The 20,721-nt window shown below is 43.4% G+C and overlaps 1 protein-coding gene across 1 annotated transcript in view; it reads right to left on the bottom strand.

The window, feature by feature from the left end:
- Positions 1-20,721, bottom strand: part of csmd2 (CUB and Sushi multiple domains 2) — an 854,766-nt gene that overhangs the window by 460,414 nt on the left and 373,631 nt on the right. The window contains 2 exon segments of the mRNA XM_082961372.1: positions 3,796-3,873; positions 16,011-16,123. Coding sequence (XP_082817498.1) covers positions 3,796-3,873; positions 16,011-16,123 — 191 coding nt within the window.

The following is a 20,721-nucleotide window of genomic DNA, read 5'->3' as shown; positions in this document are numbered from 1 at the left end:
AGAGGAGATGGGTATGAGGTGATGGAGGTAGAGGAGATGGGTATGAAGTGATGGAGGTAGAGGAGATGGGTATGAGGTGATGGAGGTAGAGGAGATGGGTATGAGGTGATGGAGGTAGAGGACTAGAGGAGATCGGTATGAGGTGATGGAGGTAGAGGACTAGAGGAGATGGGTATGAAGTGATGGAGGTAGAGGAGATGGGTATGAGGTGATGGAGGTAGAGGAGATGGGTATGAGGTGATGGAGGTAGAGGAGATGGGTATGAAGTGATGGAGGTAGAGGAGATGGGTATGAGGTGATGGAGGTAGAGGACCAGAGGAGATGGGTATGAGGTGATGGAGGTAGAGGACTAGAGGAGATGGGTACGAGGTGATGTAGGTAGAGGGCTAGAGGAGATGGGTATAAGGTGATGGAGGTAGAAGACTAGAGGAGATGGGTATGAGGTGATGGAGGTAGAGGACTAGAGGAGATGGAAATGAGGTGATGGAGGTAGAGGAGATGGGTATGAGGTGATGGAGGTAGAGGAGATGGGTATGAGGTGATGGAGGTAGAGGAGATGGGTATGAGGTGATGGAGGTAGAGGACTAGAGGAGATGGGTGTGAGGTGATGGAGGTAGAGGACTACAGGACTAGAGGAGATGGGTATGATTTGATGGAGGTAGAGGACTAGAGGAGTTGGGTATGAGGTGATGGAGGTAGAGGACTACAGGACTAGAGGAGATGGGTATGAGGTGATGGAGGTAGAGGAGATGGGTATGAAGTGATGGAGGTAGAGGAGATGGGTATGAAGTGATGGAGGTAGAGGAGATGGGTATGAGGTGATGGAGGTAGAGGACTAGAGGAGATGGGTATGAGGTGATGGAGGTAGAGGACTAGAGGAGATGGGTATGAGGTGATGGAGGTAGAGGAGATGGGTATGAGGTGATGGAGGTAGAGGACTAGTTGAGATCGGTATGAGGTGATGGAGGTAGAGGACTAGAGGAGTAGAAAGATTATCTTGAGGAGGGAGATTAGTGAGGATGCAGAAAGGTGAGGAAGTGCGAGAGTCCACACGAAGCAGGAAGGAGGAGTAGAACAGAGGAATAGGGGTAAGGACTTGTTAAGTTAAGGAGAAAGTATTTTCACAGCAGATAATAGGAAAAGGTGAAAGAGGGAGACAACGGTGGGAGGAAGAGGTGAAAGAGGAAGACAAGGGTGGGAGGAAGAGGTGAAAGAGGAAGACAACGGTGGGAGGAAGAGGTGAAAGAGGAAGACAAGGGTGGGAGGAAGAGGTGAAAGAGGAAGACAAGGGTGGGAGGAAGAGGTGAAAGAGGAAGACAAGGGTGGGAGGAAGAGGTGAAAGAGGAAGACAAGGGTGGGAGGAAGAGGTGAAAGAGGAAGACAAGGGTGGGAGGAAGAGGGAAATACATAGAAAAAAGGGCAGAGAGGCCCTCTCATTCACTCCCTCGCCAGTTCTTCTCCTGCGGAAGGTGTTAGAAATGTACATGAAGACTCAGTGACTGAAGATAATGGAGAGTGGCACCCTATTCCCTATGTAGTGTAATACCTTCAACCAACACAAGTCATAAGTAGTGCACTTAATAGGGAATTGGGTCCCATTTGGAACACATAGCTCTCTCTGACTGCCACTGAGCCACGGAGAAAAGGGCAGGCCATGCAATTAGTGCTGTCGTCCATTACTCTCTCTCTGCATATTTACTCACACTAAGAAAATGTCCCAAATGGCACCTTATTCTCTAGATGCTGCACTACATGTGACCAGGGCCCACAGAGCACTTGTCGAAAGTAGTGCACTACACAGGGAATAACGTACTGTTTGGGACACACTTTAACACGTCCTGTATCTTTAACCCTCAATCTCCTCTCTCTGTTTCTACACTCATTTATCCCTCCCTGGTTCTCCTCTCTCTGTTTCTACAGTCATTTATCCCTCCCCGGATCTCCTCTCTCTGTTTCTACACTCATTTATCCCTCCCTGGATCTCCTCTCTCTGTTTCTACACTCATTTATCCCTCCCCGGATCCCCTCTCTCTGTTTCTACAGTCATTTATCCCTCCCTGGATCTCCTCTCTCTGTTTCTACACTCATTTATCCCTCCCCGGATCCCCTCTCTCTGTTTCTACAGTCATTTATCCCTCCCTGTGTTTTAGACAATCGTTTATCCCTCTCTCTCTGTGCCGTTCCACCACTGGGGAGGAGAGAGGAAACCCCTTTGTGTGACTTTGCAGGAAAAACTGTTGTAGAAGACAATTCGAAAGGTGTACGTCAACAAGTGTATAAGAACTGGGAACTCTACTTCCACACGTATAGGTATGGTAATAAGACTAGGTATGGTAATAAGACTAGGTATGGTAATAAGACTAGGCATGGTAATAAGACTAGGTATGGTAATAAGACTAGGTATGGTAATAAGACTAGGTATGGTAATAAGACTATGTATGGTAATAAGACTAGGTATGGTAATAAGACTAGGTATGGTAATAAGACTAGGTATGGTAATAAGACTATTGTTAGCAGTTGATGTTATTCTTTAACAATACAGACCCCAAAGCAAATCAGGGGAAGAACAATATATTTATTCAAAGAGAATGTATTATAGTTGTTATGCTGGAAAGTAGATGGTAGATGTTTATTCTTCCTCAGTGATTCTCTCCACTGAACTAAAAGACAGGATGTAGTTTATAACCCAGCCCTAGCCTGTGGTTGACCAATTAGAATTCCTTGCAATAAAATTGGACCAATGGCCAAATACCAAGTATCCCGTTTAAGGCCTCAATGTATAGACAATTTGGACCAATGAGAACTTGCCACATGTATCTGTGAGTCTCGGACTGAAACCCGTCCCATGTCCCCGATCCATTGATCGTCAGGTCCCCATTGATCATCAGGTCCCCATTGATCATCAGGTCCCCATTGATCATCAGGTCCCCATTGATCATCAGGTCCCCATTGATCATCAGGTCCCCATTGATCATCAGGTCCCCATTGATCATCAGGTCCCCATTGATCATCAGGTCCCCATTGATCATCAGGTCCCCATTGATCATCAGGTCCCCATTGATCATCAGGTCCCCATTGATCATCAGGTCCCCATTGATCATCAGGTCCCCATTGATCATCAGGTCCCCATTGATCATCAGTTCCCCATTGATCATCAGGTCCCCATTGATCATCAGGTCCCCATTGATCATCAGTTCCCCATTGATCATCAGGTCCCCATTGATCATCAGGTCCCCATTGATCATCAGGTCCCCATTGATCATCAGGTCCCCATTGATCATCAGGTCCCCATTGATCATCAGGTCCCCATTGATCATCAGGTCCCCATTGATCATCAGTTCCCCATTGATCATCAGGTCCCCATTGATCATCAGGTCCCCATTGATCATCTAGTTCCCCATTGATCGTCAGGTCCCCATTGATCATCAGGTCCTCCATGTGATCATCAGGTCCCCATTGATCATCAGGTCCCCATTGATCATCAGGTCCCCACTGATCATCAGGTCCCCAGTGATCATCAGGTCCACATTGATCATCAGGTCCCCACTGATCATCAGGTCCCCATTGATCATCAGGTCCCCATTGATCATCATGGTCCCCATGTAATCATCAGTTCCCATTAACAGACAAACAACTATTTCCATTGACCGGTAACTCCGTCGTGACCTCTAGTCCTCGGAACGTTGCTGTACTCATCTGGTATGAATGGTCTTACACGTGTACATCAAATAGGAACATTACTTACACACTGGTATGAATGGTAACACGTGTACATCAAATAGGAACATTACTTACACACTGATATCTTGTGGTGATTGTCTTTACTGGGCATCATCTTCACTCCTCTGGACTTCAGTTCTGTCATCTTCTTCACTGTAGAGACCAGAGGAGAATGTACAATCAGTGCTGTAGAGACCAGAGGATAATGTACAACCAGTACTGTAGAGAGCAGAGGATAATGTACAATCAGTACTGTAGAGAGCAGAGGATAATGTACAATCAGTACTGTAGAGAGCAGAAGATAATGTACAGTCAGGTTACCTGTTTAATCAGTACTGTAGAGATCAGAGGATAATGTACAGTCAGGTTAACCTGTTTAATCAGTACTGTAGAGATCAGAGGATAATGTACAGTCAGGTTAACCTGTTTAATCAGTACTGTAGAGATCAGAGGATAATGTACAGTCAGGTTAACCTGTTTAATCAGTACTGTAGAGATCAGAGGATAATGTACAGTCAGGTTAACCTGTTTAATCAGTACTGTAGAGATCCGAGGATAATGTACAGTCAGGTTAACCTGTTTAATCAGTACCTTAGAGATCAGAGGATAATGTACAGTCAGGTTAACCTGTTTAATCAGTACTGTAGAGATCAGAGGATAATGTACAGTCAGGTTAACCTGTTTAATCAGTACTGTAGAGATCAGAGGATAATGTACAGTCACACACAAACCTACACGTCGTTCCTCAGTGTTTTGATTCCATAAAGCCAAGGTCTCATCTGTTGTTAGACCCTCATGTATACAGACAAATAGACAGCATGCCCTCCAAGACTACAGATAGGACCATAATAGAGACTAGAACGAACAATACACACAGACACACTCAACCAACATCACACACACACACACACACACACCCAACCTCACACACACACACACACACACACACTCAACCAACCAACCTCACACACACACACACACACACACACACACACACACACACTCAACCAACATCACACACACACACACACTCACACACACACACACTCAACCAACATCACACACACACACACACTCACACACACACACCCAACCTCACACACACACACACACACACTCAACCAACCAACCTCACTCACACACACACACACACTCAACCAACCAACCTCACTCACACACACACACACACACACACACACACACACACACACACACACACACACACACACACACACACACACACACACCACCCACACACACACACACACACCCAACCCCTCACACACACACACACACTCACACCACACCACACCTCACACACACACACACACACACACACACACACACACACACACACACACACTCAACCAACCAACCTCACACACACACACACACACACACACACTCACACACACACACACCCAACCTCACACACACACACCACCCACACCCCACACACACACACACACACACACACACACACACACACACACACACACACCACACACACACACCCCGAGCCGAGCAGGTCCGCTTAAGCATGGTACTGTATCAGCCTACAACGCTGTCCGGTTCTTCTATTATAAGATCCACTGAGAGATGGTACGGTATTAGTTAACACTATCTGGTTCATAGGATCCCATTGGGGAAACACAATAGCACGAGGATCAAGCTATCACTTTATCTTGTGATTCTGTCAAGAACGGATTTATCTGTAACTTTATAGCGTTACTCTCCGCGGCGCACCAGCTCCGTTTTTGCCCCCCCCCCCCCTTGACATCCCTTGATTTCCCGCACGGATTCTGGAAGGCAGCGTATGGTTTCCACAGTACACTAATATTTCATTGAAAACATTGAATGTGATGTGAATGAATATAAGATATTTAATTCTAGACTTTGTATGGGTGGTACATTAGGGTAAATTCAGAGTGGGCACAATGAACTGTTGATATCCCAATTAGACCCCAATGAGATAGTGTTTTTGTATTAAATGGTTTATCAGGATCCCTATTAGCTGCTGATGACATAGCAGCGACTCTTCCTGGTGTTCAATGGTTCAGTCTTAATTGCAAAGGGGGGGGGGGGGGATATTTAGATGCATTGTTTATTAAAATATCTAACTAACGCACTCATCATTACTTGATTATTTCATATATCAACAACAGCTAATTGTTCTTGTTGGTTAAACGTTTGTATTTTCAAATCATTATTAAAATGTTCAAAGCCTGTGACTTATGCCAAACCACACTTCAAATCTTAATTGCTCTATTTTCAGGCTGGCGTTAAATGAGGCTCTAGTGTCAAACGCAACTTAGTTTGCAATTTTTGTTATGTAAAAAAAAAACGGATTGGCAGAGTCGTGTTTCGGAGGACGCATGGATCTCAACCTTCGCCTCTAAGACCAGCACTGATAGGGATATTAAGACCAGCCTGATAGGGATATTAGGACCAGCCTGATAGGGATATTAAGACCAGCCTGATAGGGATATTAAGACCAGCCTGATAGGGATATTAAGACCAGCCTGATAGGGATATTAAGACCAGCCCTGATAGGGATATTAAGACCAGCCCTGATAGGGATATTAAGACCAGCCTGATAGGGATATTAAGACCAGCCTGATAGGGATATTAAGACCAGCCCTGATAGGGATATTAAGACCAGCCGCTGGGATAGCCGCCGATAGGGTTAAGACCAGCCCTGATAGGGATATTAAGACCAGCCTGATATAGAAGATCAATCAAAACAGTTTTTTGTAATCAGTAATGCAGTTGGTTATGGTATGAATTGTGACAGAGGAAACACAGCCTATCCAGCCGTGGCACACACTGACCATATGAGCATGGAACAAGAGTAGCATATTGTGCCTCTGGTGCCTGTAAACTTTGTATTTCAGCAAAAATAAAAACGTCATATTTTTTACCATTTGATTTCATTTGATTGAAAACCAAGCAAAGCCGCCCTTCTCTCAGTGAAGGCCTTTTTTTGGGTCTGCCCAATTCAGTAGAGGAGACTGGGGTGGCAGGTAGCCTAGTGGTTAGAGCGTTGGGACAATAACCAAAATCTTGCTGGATCGAAACCCAGAGCTGACAAGGTAAAAATCTGTTGTTCTGTCCCTGAACAAGGTAGTTAACCCACTCTTCCCTGGTAGACTGTCATTGCAACTAAGAATTTGTTAACTGACTTACCAAGTTAAATAAAAAAAAAAATGAAAGACTGTCGATAAAGCGTTTGGTTTCTGAGACCGCTTGGAAATAAATCTTAATCACCAAAGTTTTAATAAAATCTAAAGTTTGAGAGGAGTAAAACAGTGAGCTCACATTCCCTTCTGATCTCTGCATTGTAGCTCAGGGCCACATTATTTTAGCCATGCAGGTCCCGTTTCGTACGTGCGTAAAACCCCCTCCATGATGTAGGCAACATGTCCGTGCCCATCATGAAACAAGAGATGAGAACCTCTGTGAATACCGGTATACCTCATATTTTGAAGTTATCTGTAACCTGTAAAAATAGCTTGTTGTCCATTTCATATGTTCGAAACTCAAGGCTTCCCTTAGGCCTACTGTAACAAAAGCTGATTGCAAAGCAATGACTGATTTTATGATATAATTACATTTTCCTCCCACAAAAAATGTATTGTTTATTTTTCATTAAATTTTGTTACATCCAGACTTATTAGAAGGATTCACCTTCCTGGTTTTACGGTGCTAACGTCTGTGGCGATTTGCAATGCGATCTGATCTGGAGATGGTGTGAATGCGATCTGATCTGGAGATGGTGTGAATGCGATCTGATCTGGAGATGGTGTGAATGCGATCTGATCTGGAGATGGTGTGAATGCGATCTGATCTGGAGATGGTGTGGATGCGGTCTGATCTGGAGATGGTGCGAATGCGATCTGATCTGGAGATGGTGCGAATGCGATCTGATCTGGAGATGGTGTGAATGCGATCTGATCTGGAGATGGTGTGGGTGTGAATGCGACCTGATCTGGAGATGGTGTGGGTGTGAATGCGATCTGATCTGGAGATGTGTGAATGCGATCTAATCTGGAGATGTGTGAATGCAATCTGATCTGGAGATGGTGTGGGTGTGAATGCGATCTGATCTGGAGATGGTGTGAATGCGATCTGATCTGGAGATGTGTGAATGCGATCTAATCTGGAGATGTGTGAATGCGATCTGATCTGGAGATGGTGTGGGTGTGAATGCGATCTGATCTGGAGATGGTGTGAATGCAATCTGATCTGGTGATGTGTGAATGCGATCTGATCTGGAGATGGTTCTGATTAGGTTCATGCAGTGTCTTCACGAAGTATTCAGACCCTCTGACGGTTTCCATATTTTGTTACGTTGTTAAATTTATTAAATCATTTTGTCCCCCTCATCACCTATACACAATACTACATAATGACAGAGCAAAAACTGTTTTAGACATTTTTGATAATTTATTAAAAAGAAAAAAACTGAAATATTACATTTACATAAGTATTCAGACCCTTTACTCAGTACTTTGTTGAAACACCTTTGGCAGCGATTACAGCATTGAGACTTCTTTGGTATGACTCTATAAGCATGGCACACTTCAATACAGATCCTCTCAAGTTCTGTGAGGTTGGATGGGGAGCGTTGCTGCAAAGCTATTTTCAGGTCTCTCCAGAGATGTTCGATCGGGTTCAAGTCCGGGCACAGGCTGGGCCACTCAAGGAAATTCAGAGAATTGCCCCGAAGCATCTCCTTTGTTGTGTTGGCTGTGTGCTTAGGGTCGTTGTCCTGTTGGAAGGTGAACCATCACCCCAGTCCGAGGTCCTGAGCACTCTGGAGCAGGTTTTCATCAAGGATGTCTCTGTACTTTGCTCCGTTCATCTTCACCTTGATCCTGACTAGTCTCCCAGTCCCTGCCGCTGAAAAACATCCCCGCAGCATGCTGCCGCCACCACCATGCTTCGGGTTCTTGGTCATCTCACTGACCATGGCCCTTTTCCCATGATTGCTCAGTTTGGTTGGGCGGCCAGCTCTAGTAAGAGTCTTGGTGGTTCCAAACTTCTTCCATTTAACCTGTTAGGGCTAGGGGGCAGCATTTGCACGTCTGGATAAAAAAAATGTACCCGATTTAATCTGGTTACTAATCCTACCCAGTAACTAGAATATGCATATACTTATTATATATGGATAGAAAACACTCTAAAGTTTCTAAAACTGTTTGAATGGTGTCTGTGAGTATAACAGAACTCATTTGGCAGGCAAAACCCTGAGACATTTTCTGACAGGAAGTGGATACCTGATGTGTTGTATTGACTTTAAACCTATCCCATTGAAAAACACAGGGGCTGAGGAATATTTTGGCACTTCCTATTGCTTCCACTAGATGTCACCAGCCTTTACAAAGTGTTTTGAGTCTTCTGGAGGGAGATCTGACCGAACAAGAGCCATGGAACGATGATGTCCCATTAGACACCTGGCGCGCGAGTTCATGTTGGGTACCCTCGTTCCAATACGTTATAAAAGAGTATGCATTCGTCCACCTTGAATATTATTCATGTTCTGGTTAAAAAAGGCCCTAATGATTTATGCTATACAACGTTTGACATGTTTGAACGAACGGAAATATATTTTTTCCCCTCGTTCGTGACGAGAAGTCCGGCTGGCTTAGATCATGTGCTAACAAGACGGAGATTTTTGGACATAAATGATGAGCTTTTTTGAACAAAACTACATTCGTTATGGACCTGTGATACCTGGAAGTGACATCTGATGAAGAGAATCAAAGGTAATGGATTATTTACATAGTATTTTCGATTTTAGATCTCCCCAACATGACGTCTAGTCTGTATCGCAACGCGTATTTTTCTGGGCGCAGTGCTCAGATTATTGCAAAGTGTGATTTCCCAGTAAGGTTATTTTTAAATCTGGCAAGTTGATTGCGTTCAAGAGATGTAAATCTATAATTCTTTAAATGACAATATAATATTTTACCAATGTTTTCTAATTTTAATTATTTAATTTGTGACGCTGACTTGACTGCCGGTTATTGGAGGGAAACGATTTCCTCAACATCAATGCCATAGTAAAACGCTGTTTTTGGATATAAATATGAACTTGATAGAACTAAAAATGCATGCATTGTCTAACATAATGTCCTAGGAGTGTCATCTGATGGAGATTGTAAAAGGTTAGTGCATCATTTTAGCTGGTTTTATGGTTTTGGTGACCCTGTCTTTGACTTGACAAAACATTACACACAACTCTTGTAAATGTACTGTCCTAACATACTCTAAATTTATGCTTTCGCCGTAAAACCTTTTTGAAATCGTAAAACGTGGTTAGATTAAGGAGATGTTTATCTTTCAAAGGGTGTAAAATAGTTGTATGTTTGAAAAATTTGAATTTTGACATTTATTTGGATTCAAATTTGCCGCTCTTGAAATGCACCTGCTGTTGATGGAGTGCACCACGGGTGGCACGCTAGCGTCCCACCTAGCCCATAGAGGTTAATAATGATGGAGGCCACTGTTCTTGGGGACCTTCAATGCTGCATAGAGTTTGTGGTACCCTTCCCCAGATCTGTGCCTCGACACAATCCTGTCTCGGAGCTCTACGGACAACTCCTTCGACCTCATGGTTTGGTTTTTGCTCTGATATGCACTGTCAACTGTGTGACCTTATATAGACAGGTGTGTGCCTTTCCAAATCATGTCCAATCAATTGAATTTACCACAGGTGGACTTCAATCAAGTTGTAGAAACATCTCAAGGATGATCAATGGAAACAGGATGCACCTGAGCTCAATTTTGAGTCTCATAGCAATGGATCTTAATACTTATGTAAATAAGATATATTTATTTTTAATAAATGTTCAAAAATGTCTAAAAACCTGTTTTCACTTTTGTCACGCCCTGATCTGTTTCACCCGTCCATGTGTCGCCCGTCTTCCCCATTATCTCCTGTGTATTTATACCTGTGTTCTCTGTTTGTCTGTTGCCAGTTCATCTTGTTTGTCAAGCCAACCAGCGGTTGTCTCAGCTCCCACTTTTCCCCAGTCTCTCTTTTCTCATCCTCCTGGTTTTTGACCCTTGCCTTGCCTGTCCTGACCCTGTACCCGCCCCCATGACCTCTCTGCCTGACCCTGAGCCTGCACCTTATCAATAATTAATTGAATCTTGGTTATTGACAATGTTTGGCATGTCTATGCTCAGCCATAATGTAATTTACAGTAGACCTAGCCCCTATATCAGTGAGAATGTTATTAAAGACATACAATTGCTTAGAACAATGTGGACTGCAAATGGGTTCAACTTAATGTATTTAGCTAATATAGGTCTACATTTTGTTATTTCGTTTCTGTAAGCCATTTAACCTGTTAGGGCTAGGGGGCAGTATTGACACGGCTGGATAAAAAACGTACCCGATTTAATCTGGTTACTACTCCTGCCCAGTAACTAGAATATGCATATAATTATTGGCTTTGGATAGAAAACACCCTAAAGTTTCTAAAACTGTTTGAATGGTGTCGGTGAGTATAACAGAACTCATATGGCAGGCAAAAACCTGAGAAGATTTCATGCAGGAAGTGGCCTGTCTGACAAGGTGTCGTTCTTCTTGTCTCTGTTTATTGAAGAGTGAGGATCTTAGCTGTACCGTGACACTTCCTACGGCTCCCATGCGCTCTCAGAAGGCGGCAAAATGCTGAATCGTGGCTTTGCAGGCTCTGGCTGAAAAAAAGTAGCGCGTTTGGGTAGTGGCTGGTTACAGTACTGTGAGACTCAGGCTCGTGCCCGCGTCGACCGAAAGCTTTGTTTTCTTTCCTCTGTTTAGCTAAATGGAGATTCCCGGTCGGAATATTATCGCTTTTTTTACGAGAAAAATGGCATAAAAATGGATTTTAAACAGCGGTTGACATGCTTCGAAGTACGGTAATGGAATATTTAGATTTTTTTTGTCACGAATTGCGCCATGCGCGCGACCCTGATTTACCATTTCGGATAGTGTCTGGGACGCACGAACAAAACGCCGCTATTCGGATATAACGATGGATTATTTTGGACCAAACCAACATTTGTTATTGAAGTAGCAGTCCTGGGAGTGCATTCTGACGAAGACAACAAAAGGTAATCAAACTTTTGTAATAGTAAATCTGATATTGGTGAGTGCTAAACTTGCCGGGTGTCTAAATAGCTAGCCCGTGATGGCTGGGCTATGTACTTAGAATATTGCAAAATGTGCTTTCACCAAAAAGCTATTTTAAAATCGGACATATCGAGTGCATAGAGGAGTTCTGTATCTATAATTCTTAAAATAACTGTTCTGCTTTTTGTGAACGTTTATCGTGAGTAATTTAGTAAATTGTTAGTAAATTCCCCGGAAGTTTGGGGGGGTATGCTAGTTCTGAACGTCACATGCCAATGTAAAAAGCTGGTTTTTGATATAAATATGAACTTGATTGAACAAAACATGCATGTATTGTATAACATAATGTCCTAGGGTTGTCATCTGATGAAGATCATCAAAGGTTAGTGCTGCATTTACCTGTCTTCTGGGTTTTTGTGACATTATATGCTAGCTTGAAAAATGGGTGTCTGATTATTTCTGGCTTGGTACTCTGCTGACATAATCTAATGTTTTGCTTTCGTTGTAAAGCCTTTTTGAAATCGGACAGTGTGGTTAGATTAACGAGAGTCTTGTCTTTAAATAGCTGTAAAATAGTCATATGTTTGAGAAATTGAAGTAATAGCATTTCTAAGGTATTTGAAAATCGCGCCACTGGATTAGACTGGCTGTTGCGTAGGTGGGACGAATTCGTCCCGCCTGCCCTAGAGAGGATATCAAACTATAACAGACTAACATTGGAATTGGAGTTGATTCCAAGGCAATACATAAAATACTGTACGTACACAATGAGAACACCATGGAGCACATTTTGATTGGCCAGTGAGGGGGCCAAGCCTCGACACACCCACAACTTGTTCATTCATCAAAACCCGGCCCTTTCACGCCAACGGAAGCAAGTGCGCCGATAATTGTAACAGTGAAAATAGCAACAATATTCCTGACACACCCTGTGAACCTATAGCACTGAGGCCTTGCTGAGATTTACCAATAAGTTAGGTTTGTTAAAATAGAGATATGAAGGTGCATTGTGAGAAAAGGAGATGAGTGGATCGGAGAGACAGAGAAAAAGAGAGAGAGGAAACAGAGAGAGAGACATGTAGAGGGGGAGAGGAAACAGAGAGAGAGACATGTAGAGGGGGAGAGGAAACAGAGAGAGAGACATGTAGAGGGGGAGAGGAAACAGAGAGAGAGACATGTAGAGGGGGAGAGGAAACAGAGAGAGAGACATGTAGAGGGGGAGAGGAAACAGAGAGAGAGACATGTAGAGGGGGAGAGGAAACAGAGAGAGAGACATGTAGAGGGGGAGAGGAAACAGAGAGAGAGACATGTAGAGGGGGAGAGGAAACAGAGAGAGAGACATGTAGAGGGGGAGAGGAAACAGAGAGAGAGACATGTAGAGGGGGAGAGGAAACAGAGAGAGAGACATGTAGAGGGGGAGAGGAAACAGAGAGAGAGACAGACATGTAAAGAACAAACAGAGAGAGACAGACATGTAGAGGGAGAGAGAGGAAACAGACATGCAGAGGGAGAGAGAGGAAACAGACAGGCAGAGGGAGAGAGAGGAAACAGACATGCAGAGGGAGAGAGGAAACAGAGCGAGACAGACATGTTGAGGGAGAGAGGAAACAGAGAGAGACAGACATGGAGAGGGAGAGAGGAAACAGAGAGAGACAGACATGCAGATGGAGAGAGAGGAAACAGAGACAGACATGTTGAGGGAAATAGGAAACAGACATGCAGAGGGAGAGAGGAAACAGACATGCAGAGGGAGAGAGGAAACAGACATGTTGAGGGAGAGAGAGGAAACAGACATGCAGAGGGAGAGAGAGGAAACAGACATGCAGATGGAGAGAGGAAACAGAGAGGAGACAGACATGCAGAGGGAGAGAGGAAACAGACATGCAGATGGAGAGAGGAAACAGACATGCAGATGGAGAGAGAGGAAACAGACATGCAGATGGAGAGAGAGGAAACAGACATGCAGATGGAGAGAGGAAACAGAGAGAGACAGACATGCAGATGGAGAGAGGAAACAGACATGCAGATGGATAGAAGAAAAGAGTGTGAGGGTTATAAATGTAAGAGAGCGGATATAATATCAAATGTGACTCATTTGAAATGAGCTGTGTCTATCGAGGATTGTGTGAAAGGATACCATGTGGGGGGGATGGAGGGGAGAATGAGGGAGGAGGCCATTCGTTAATCTAATTAAAGTCTTAGTCCTCCTCCTCTCTCTGATTTCAGTAATGGATTTATATTTAAGTGATAATGCCTGAGAAAAACGTGTTTGTAGGATATATTGGCACGGGTGTTGTCGAGGGCCGGCAGACCGTCCAATATATCCTCCAAAACACCAGCTTCAAGGACATTATCACTTTTATACAACGGGTTACCAACATAATCAAACAATGATTGACATATTTTCATTAATAACAACATTATTATGATTACGTTTATTCATACTATTTCATCCTTCCACAAGATATAGTCCTGACACAAATCTATGGTTGCAAGCCAAACCGGCTGGTCGTTCATTTTATTGGTTCGTTTTAACAGAGAAGTTTAAAAAAATGTTTTACCTTAACCTTTATTTAACCAGGTAGGCCAGTTGAGAACAAGTCCTTTATTTAACCAGGTAGGCCAGTTGAGAACAAGTCCTTTATTTAACCAGGTAGGCTAGTTGAGAACAAGTTCTCATTTACAACTGCGACCTGGCTAAAATAAAGCAAAGCAGTATGACACAAACAACAACACAGAGTTACACATTGAATAAACAAACGTACAGTCAATAACACAATATAAAAAATCTATATGTAGTGTGTGCAAATGAGGTAAGGGAGGTAGGGCAATAAATAGGCCATAGTGGCGAAATAATTACAATTTATCAATTAAACACTAGAGTGATAGATGTGCAGAAGATGAATGTGCAAGTAGAGATAGTGGGGTGCAAAGGACCAAAAAATAAATAACAATATGGGGATGAGGTAGTTGGATGGGCTGTTTACAGATGGGCTATGTACAGGTGCAGTGATCTGTGAGCTGCTCTGACAGCTGATGCTTAAAGTTAGTGAGGGAGATATGAGTCTCCAGCTTCAGTGATTTTTGCAATGACCCAGTCGTTCAGTGTTTTTGTTCTGTATCTATGTCGTTCGTTCTACTTGTTCCATTGCCATACTGGCTGGCGGCGTTCTTATCCCTTGCCTGCTAGCTAGCCAACTATGGCTGAGTTACAGTCACGTCAAACAGTGCAGACAGAATAACAACAGTAGCTGCATTTGCTTTTGTTCAAGCTGTTTTCTAGTGACATTTATTTCAATCACTTCAAACACTGAAACTGGAAAGACTGCATACTAATTGCACTTCGTTTCGTTTTAACTTTCTTTGTATATATCCATAAAAATGATGCCAATTGATTCATGATTTTGACTGGCTGAGAAACGCTGCTTGTCTGTCTCGTCCCGACACGTTCATTATTATGGGACAGCTAGAGATCATATTTGAATATTGAAACAATTTTGCAAATGTTAGTCTAATAAAAATGTGAGATAATGTCTAGATGCTTTTTATAGTTTAGATCAAGTTTATAAATTGCCTGGCTGGGCTGATGAGACAGCGGAATGCGCAGTCAGATGTAACAGAGTAAATAGGCTTTTTAACTTAATAGATTTAGCCGGTGGTAACTTGTGGAATAGACACCGGCTAAAACGTTTTAACAAAATCAGCATTCAGGATTAGAACCACCCGTTGTATACATTTAACTAACACAGGACCTGTAATCCTATCTTCCCTTCCTCTCCTCTGCCTCCCTCTTTTTGTCTCTCTTCCTCTCGCTCTTTCTCTGTCTCTCTCTCTCTCTGTGTGTCTCTCTCTCTTCCACTCTCCCTCTCGCTCTCTCTCTCTCATTTTTTCTCTCTCTCTCTCTTCCACTCCCTCTCGCTCTCATTTTTTCTCTCTCTCAATCTTCCACTCTCTCCCTCTTTTTCCCCTCTCCTCATCCCTTGTTTTGATCTGTGAGAAGATGAGAGGAAGAGTGGAGGTGAGATTAGATGAGATTGAGGTTTGTATTTTGCATTTGGACACACTAATCCATTTTCCTGTTCATCTGTTTTCTGCCCTGAACTACGACCCTCTGAGTGATGAGCCTGGGGACGTGTGTGAATGTATACATGTGTGTGTGTCATACCTTGGTACTGGGCACTGAAGCCCCTCAGCTTGTGGTTTCCATCAGAGGTAAAGTGTAGTCTTAGCCAGTTCTTACTGCTGATGATTGGAGATGGCAGGTTAGGACCAGTGAACCTGAAGAGAAGAGAGGAGAGGAGAGACAGTTTAATGTACAGTTACACAGAGAGGAGAGGAGAGTTTGAGTTCACACAGTGCATGTGAATCAATGTACAGTTACACAGTGGACGTTAAAAGTGTATCAGCCTCAGAACTACAAACGATTCAAAGTGAAGCTAGAAAACAAGCCCAGCACAGTTATTCCTACTATCAACTTAGATTATCCACATGAGGAAGAACTCCTTTAAAAAGTTGTATTTCTTCAAGAACCAAACCATAACACACCAATTGCAACTGTGAAACCTCTAAAAGCCCTTCAAAATATTCTAGTTCTTGAATGACAATATCTGGTATTAATTCCACACTGAATCACTGGGTCTGTCACGGCTGTTCGAAGGATCGGACCAAGATGCAGCGTTTTCGTAGTTCCACATATTTATTAAAAGTGAAACTGAATGCAATACACTGAATAACTTGAAAATAGGAAAACAACAAACCGTGACGCAGCACACTACTCAAAAGACAATAACCCACCAACCACAATGAGAAAAAAACTGATCTCTAATCAGAGGCAATGAGGATCTGCTGCCTCCAATTAGAGATCAACCCCTAAACAATCCCAACATAAAAATAGACAAACTAGAACCTAAACATAGAAATAGAAAACATAGATAAACCAAAAACACCCCCTGTCACGCCCTGCCCTACACTACTATAGAAATTGACATCTTACTAGGGTCAGGACGTGACAATCATTCATAGCCGGAGCTGGACCACTCAAAAAGACTCTCAGTGAATCGAAACATGTAAAGTCATTTTAGCACCATGATATTCATCAACAACTGTTGACATTAAGAAACAGCAATATTAATACACTCTGTAGGGACTAGACTACAGAATATAGGATCTGGTAAAGTACTCTACTGTAACAATATTAATATATAGGATCTGATAAAGTACTCTACTGTATATCCGGACACACACACACAGTACGCTTAGGGTCATTGTCCTGCTGGAAGGTGAACCTCCGTCCCAGTCTCAAATTTCTGGAAGACTGAAACAGGTCTCCTTCAAGAATTTCTCTGAATTTAGCATCATCCATCATTCCTTCAATTATGACCAGTTTGCCAGTCCCTACCGTTGAAAAACATCCCCACAGCATGATGCTGCCACCACTATGCTTCACTGTGAGAATGGTGTTCTCGGGGTGATGAGAGGCGTTGAGTTTGCGCCAGACATAACGTTTTCCTTGATGGCCAAAAAGCTCAATTTTAGTCTCATCTGACCAGAGTACCTTCTTCCATATGTTTGGGGAGTCTCCCTCATGTCTTTTGGCAAACACCAAACGTGCTTTCTTATTTTTTTCTTTAAGCAATGACTTTTTTTTCTGGCCACTCTTCCATAAAGCCCAGCTCTGTGGCGTGTACAGCTTAAAGTGGTCCGATACTTCAGGGTCATCATTGGTCTCTTTGTTGCCTCTCTGATTAATGCCCTCCTTGCCTGGTCCGAGAATTTTGGTGGGCGGCCCTCTCTTGGCAGGTTTGTTGTGGTGCCATATTCTTTCCATTTTTTTAATAATGGATTTAATGGTGCTCCGTGGGATGTTTATAACCCAATCCTGATCTGTACTTCTCCACAACTTTGTCCCTGACCTGTTTGGAGAGCTCCTTGGTCTTCATCGTGCCCCTTACTTAGTTTTGGTGCAGACTATGGGGCCTTTCAGAACAGGTGTAGATATACTGAGATCATGTGACACTTAGATTGCACACAGGTGGACTTTATATTTCTAATTATGTTACTTAAGAAGGTAATTGGTTGCATCAGATCTTATTTAGGGGCTTCATAGCAAAGGGGTGAATACATATGCACGCACCACTTTTCCGTTTGTATTTTTTTTTTAAACAAGTAATTTTTTCCATTTCACTTCACCAATTTGGACTATTTTGTGTATGTCCATTACATGAAACCCCCCCCCCCCCAAAAAAAATCAATTTAAATTACAGGTTGTAATGCAACAAAATAGGAAAAACGCCAAGGGGGATGAATTATTTTGCAAGGCGCTGTATAAAGCTATGTAAGGATGAAGCCGTGTAAGGCTAATGCACACTCATATAATTACCTGGCTACCAATTGCTCCAAACAAACGCTGCTCTCAGACATTAGTTTCTTCTCCTCATTGAGTCAGAACCTGAGGTTCTCTCTTGAATGCTAGTCCGGCCTTGTTCCCCTCCTCAAATTACTTCAATGATGTCAGATTAAAGTAAACCAATGACAGAGCAGCAGAATCATTTAGTTTGAGTCAGCCAGACTACTCATGGAAGTTTTTGTTCAGCTGACTGAGATGTCTTGCTGGCCCAGATTGCCCTTTAGAGCTATGCGTGTGTGTGTGAGTGTGAGTGTGGGAATGTGTGTACCTCTGTGTTTATTACTGTTTGAATGTGTATATGTGAGTACAGCCCTGTAAAGATCTTAAGTAGACTTTTCAAAGCCCAGGGATTTTGAGGCAGGGCAAAATTAGCTGGTATTTTGATGAAGACAAAGCCTGGAGTTTTAAAGTGAGCCCTGAAACAGTGCCTTAGTGTTGTAACGCTAATCGCTTAAGCTGAAACCAAAACAGATGGCTGAGAGAGAGAGAGAGAGAGAGAGAGAGAGAGAGAGACAGAGAGAGAGAGAGAGAGAGAGAGAGAGAGAGAGAGACAGAGAGAGAGAGAGAGAGAGAGACTTTACAACGTGAAACACCAAATAATGCATGCAGAGCAGAATTAGGTCGACACCCGCTAATTATCAAACTCCAGAAAAGAGCCGTTAAATTCTACAACCACCTGAAAGGAAGCGATTACCAAACCTTCCATAACAAAGCCATCACCTACAGAGAGATGAACCTGGAGAAGAGCCCCCTAAGCAAGCTGGTCATGGGGCTCTGTTCATAAACACAAACAGACCCTGCACAGCCCCAGGACAGAAACACAATTAGACCCAACCAAATCATGAGAAACAAAAATACAATTACTTGAAAACATTAAGCAAAAAACTGAGCAAACTAGAATGCTATTTGGCCTTAAACAGAGAGTGCACAGTGGCAGAATATATGACTGCTGTGACTGACCCGAAATTAACGAAAGCTTTGACTATGTACAGACTCAGTGAGCATAGCCTTGCTATTGAGAAAGGCCTCCGTAGGCAGACCTGGCTCTCAAGAGAAGACAGGCTATGTGCTCACTGCCCACAAAATGAGGTGGAAACTGAGCTGCACTTCCTAACTTCCTGCCAAATGTATGACCATATTAGAGACACATATTTCCCTCAGATTACACAGATCCACAAAGAATTAGAAAACAAACCCGGTTTTGATCAACTCCCATATCTACTGGATGGAATACCACGTGTTCCATCACAGCAGCAAGATTTGTGACCTGTTGCCACAAGAAAGGGGCAACCAGTGAAGAACAAACACCATTGTAAATACAACCCATATTTATGTTTATTTATTTTCCCTTTTGTACTTAACTATTTGCACATCATTACACTGTATATAGACATAATACGACATTTGAAATGTCTTTATTCTTTTGGAACTTTTGTGAGTGTAATGTTTACTGTACTTTTGTATTGTTTATTTCACTTTTGTTTATTATCTTATCTTATCTTCACCAGCTGTGGCAATGTTAACATGTGTTTCCCATGCCAATAAAGCCCCTTGAATTGAATTGAGAGAGAGTGAGAGCGAGAGAGACGGAGGGTGAGAGAGAGACGGAGAGACGGAGAGACAGAGAGACAGAGAGCAAGAGAGACAGAGAGCGAGAGAGCGAGAGAGAGAGAGCGAGAGAGAGAGACCGAGAGCGAGAGACCGAGAGTTAGAGAGACAGAGAGCGAGCGAGAGAGACATAGAGCGAGAGAGACGGAGAGCGAGCGAGAGAGACAGAGAGCAAGAGAGAGAGACAGAGAGCGAGTGAGAGAGACAGAGAGTGAGAGAGAGAGACAGAGAGTGAGAGAGAGAGACAGAGAGTGAGAGAGAGAGACAGAGAGTGAGTGAGAGAGACAGAGAGCGAGAGAGACAGAGAGCGAGAGAGACAGAGTGAGAGAGACAGAGCGAGAGAGACAGAGCGAGAGAAACAGAGCGAGAGAGATAGAGCGAGAGAGACAGAGCGAGCGAGAGAGACAGAGAGAGAGAGAGCGAGAGAGACAGCGCGAGCGAGAGAGACAGAGAGCGAGAGAGACAGAGAGCGAGAGAGATGGAAAGTGAGAGAGAGCGAGAGAGATAGAGAGACGGAGAGACAGAGAGACAGAGAGCAAGAGAGACAGAGAGCGAGAGAGACAGAGAGCGAGAGAGACAGAGAGCGAGAGAGAGAGACAGAGAGCGAGCGAGAGAGACAGAGAGCGAGCGAGAGAGACAGAGAGCGAGAGAGACAGAGAGCAAGAGAGACAGAGAGCAAGAGAGACAGAGAGCGAGAGAGACAGAGAGCGAGAGAGAGAGAGACAGAGAGCGAGAGAGAGAGCGAGAGAGAGACAGAGCGCGTGAGAGAGAGAGACATAGCGAGAGACAGAGAGCGAGAGACAAAGAGCGAGAGAGAGACGGAGAGCGAGAGAGAGAGACGGAGAGCGAGAGAGAGAGACGG

Source organism: Salmo salar, chromosome 14, assembly GCF_965601325.2.
Source record: "Salmo salar chromosome 14, fSalSal1, whole genome shotgun sequence".
NCBI classification, from domain to species: Eukaryota; Metazoa; Chordata; class Actinopteri; order Salmoniformes; family Salmonidae; genus Salmo; species Salmo salar.
The sequence above is the reverse complement of the archived record's forward strand: the minus strand, read 5'-3'. Positions and strand labels throughout refer to the sequence as shown.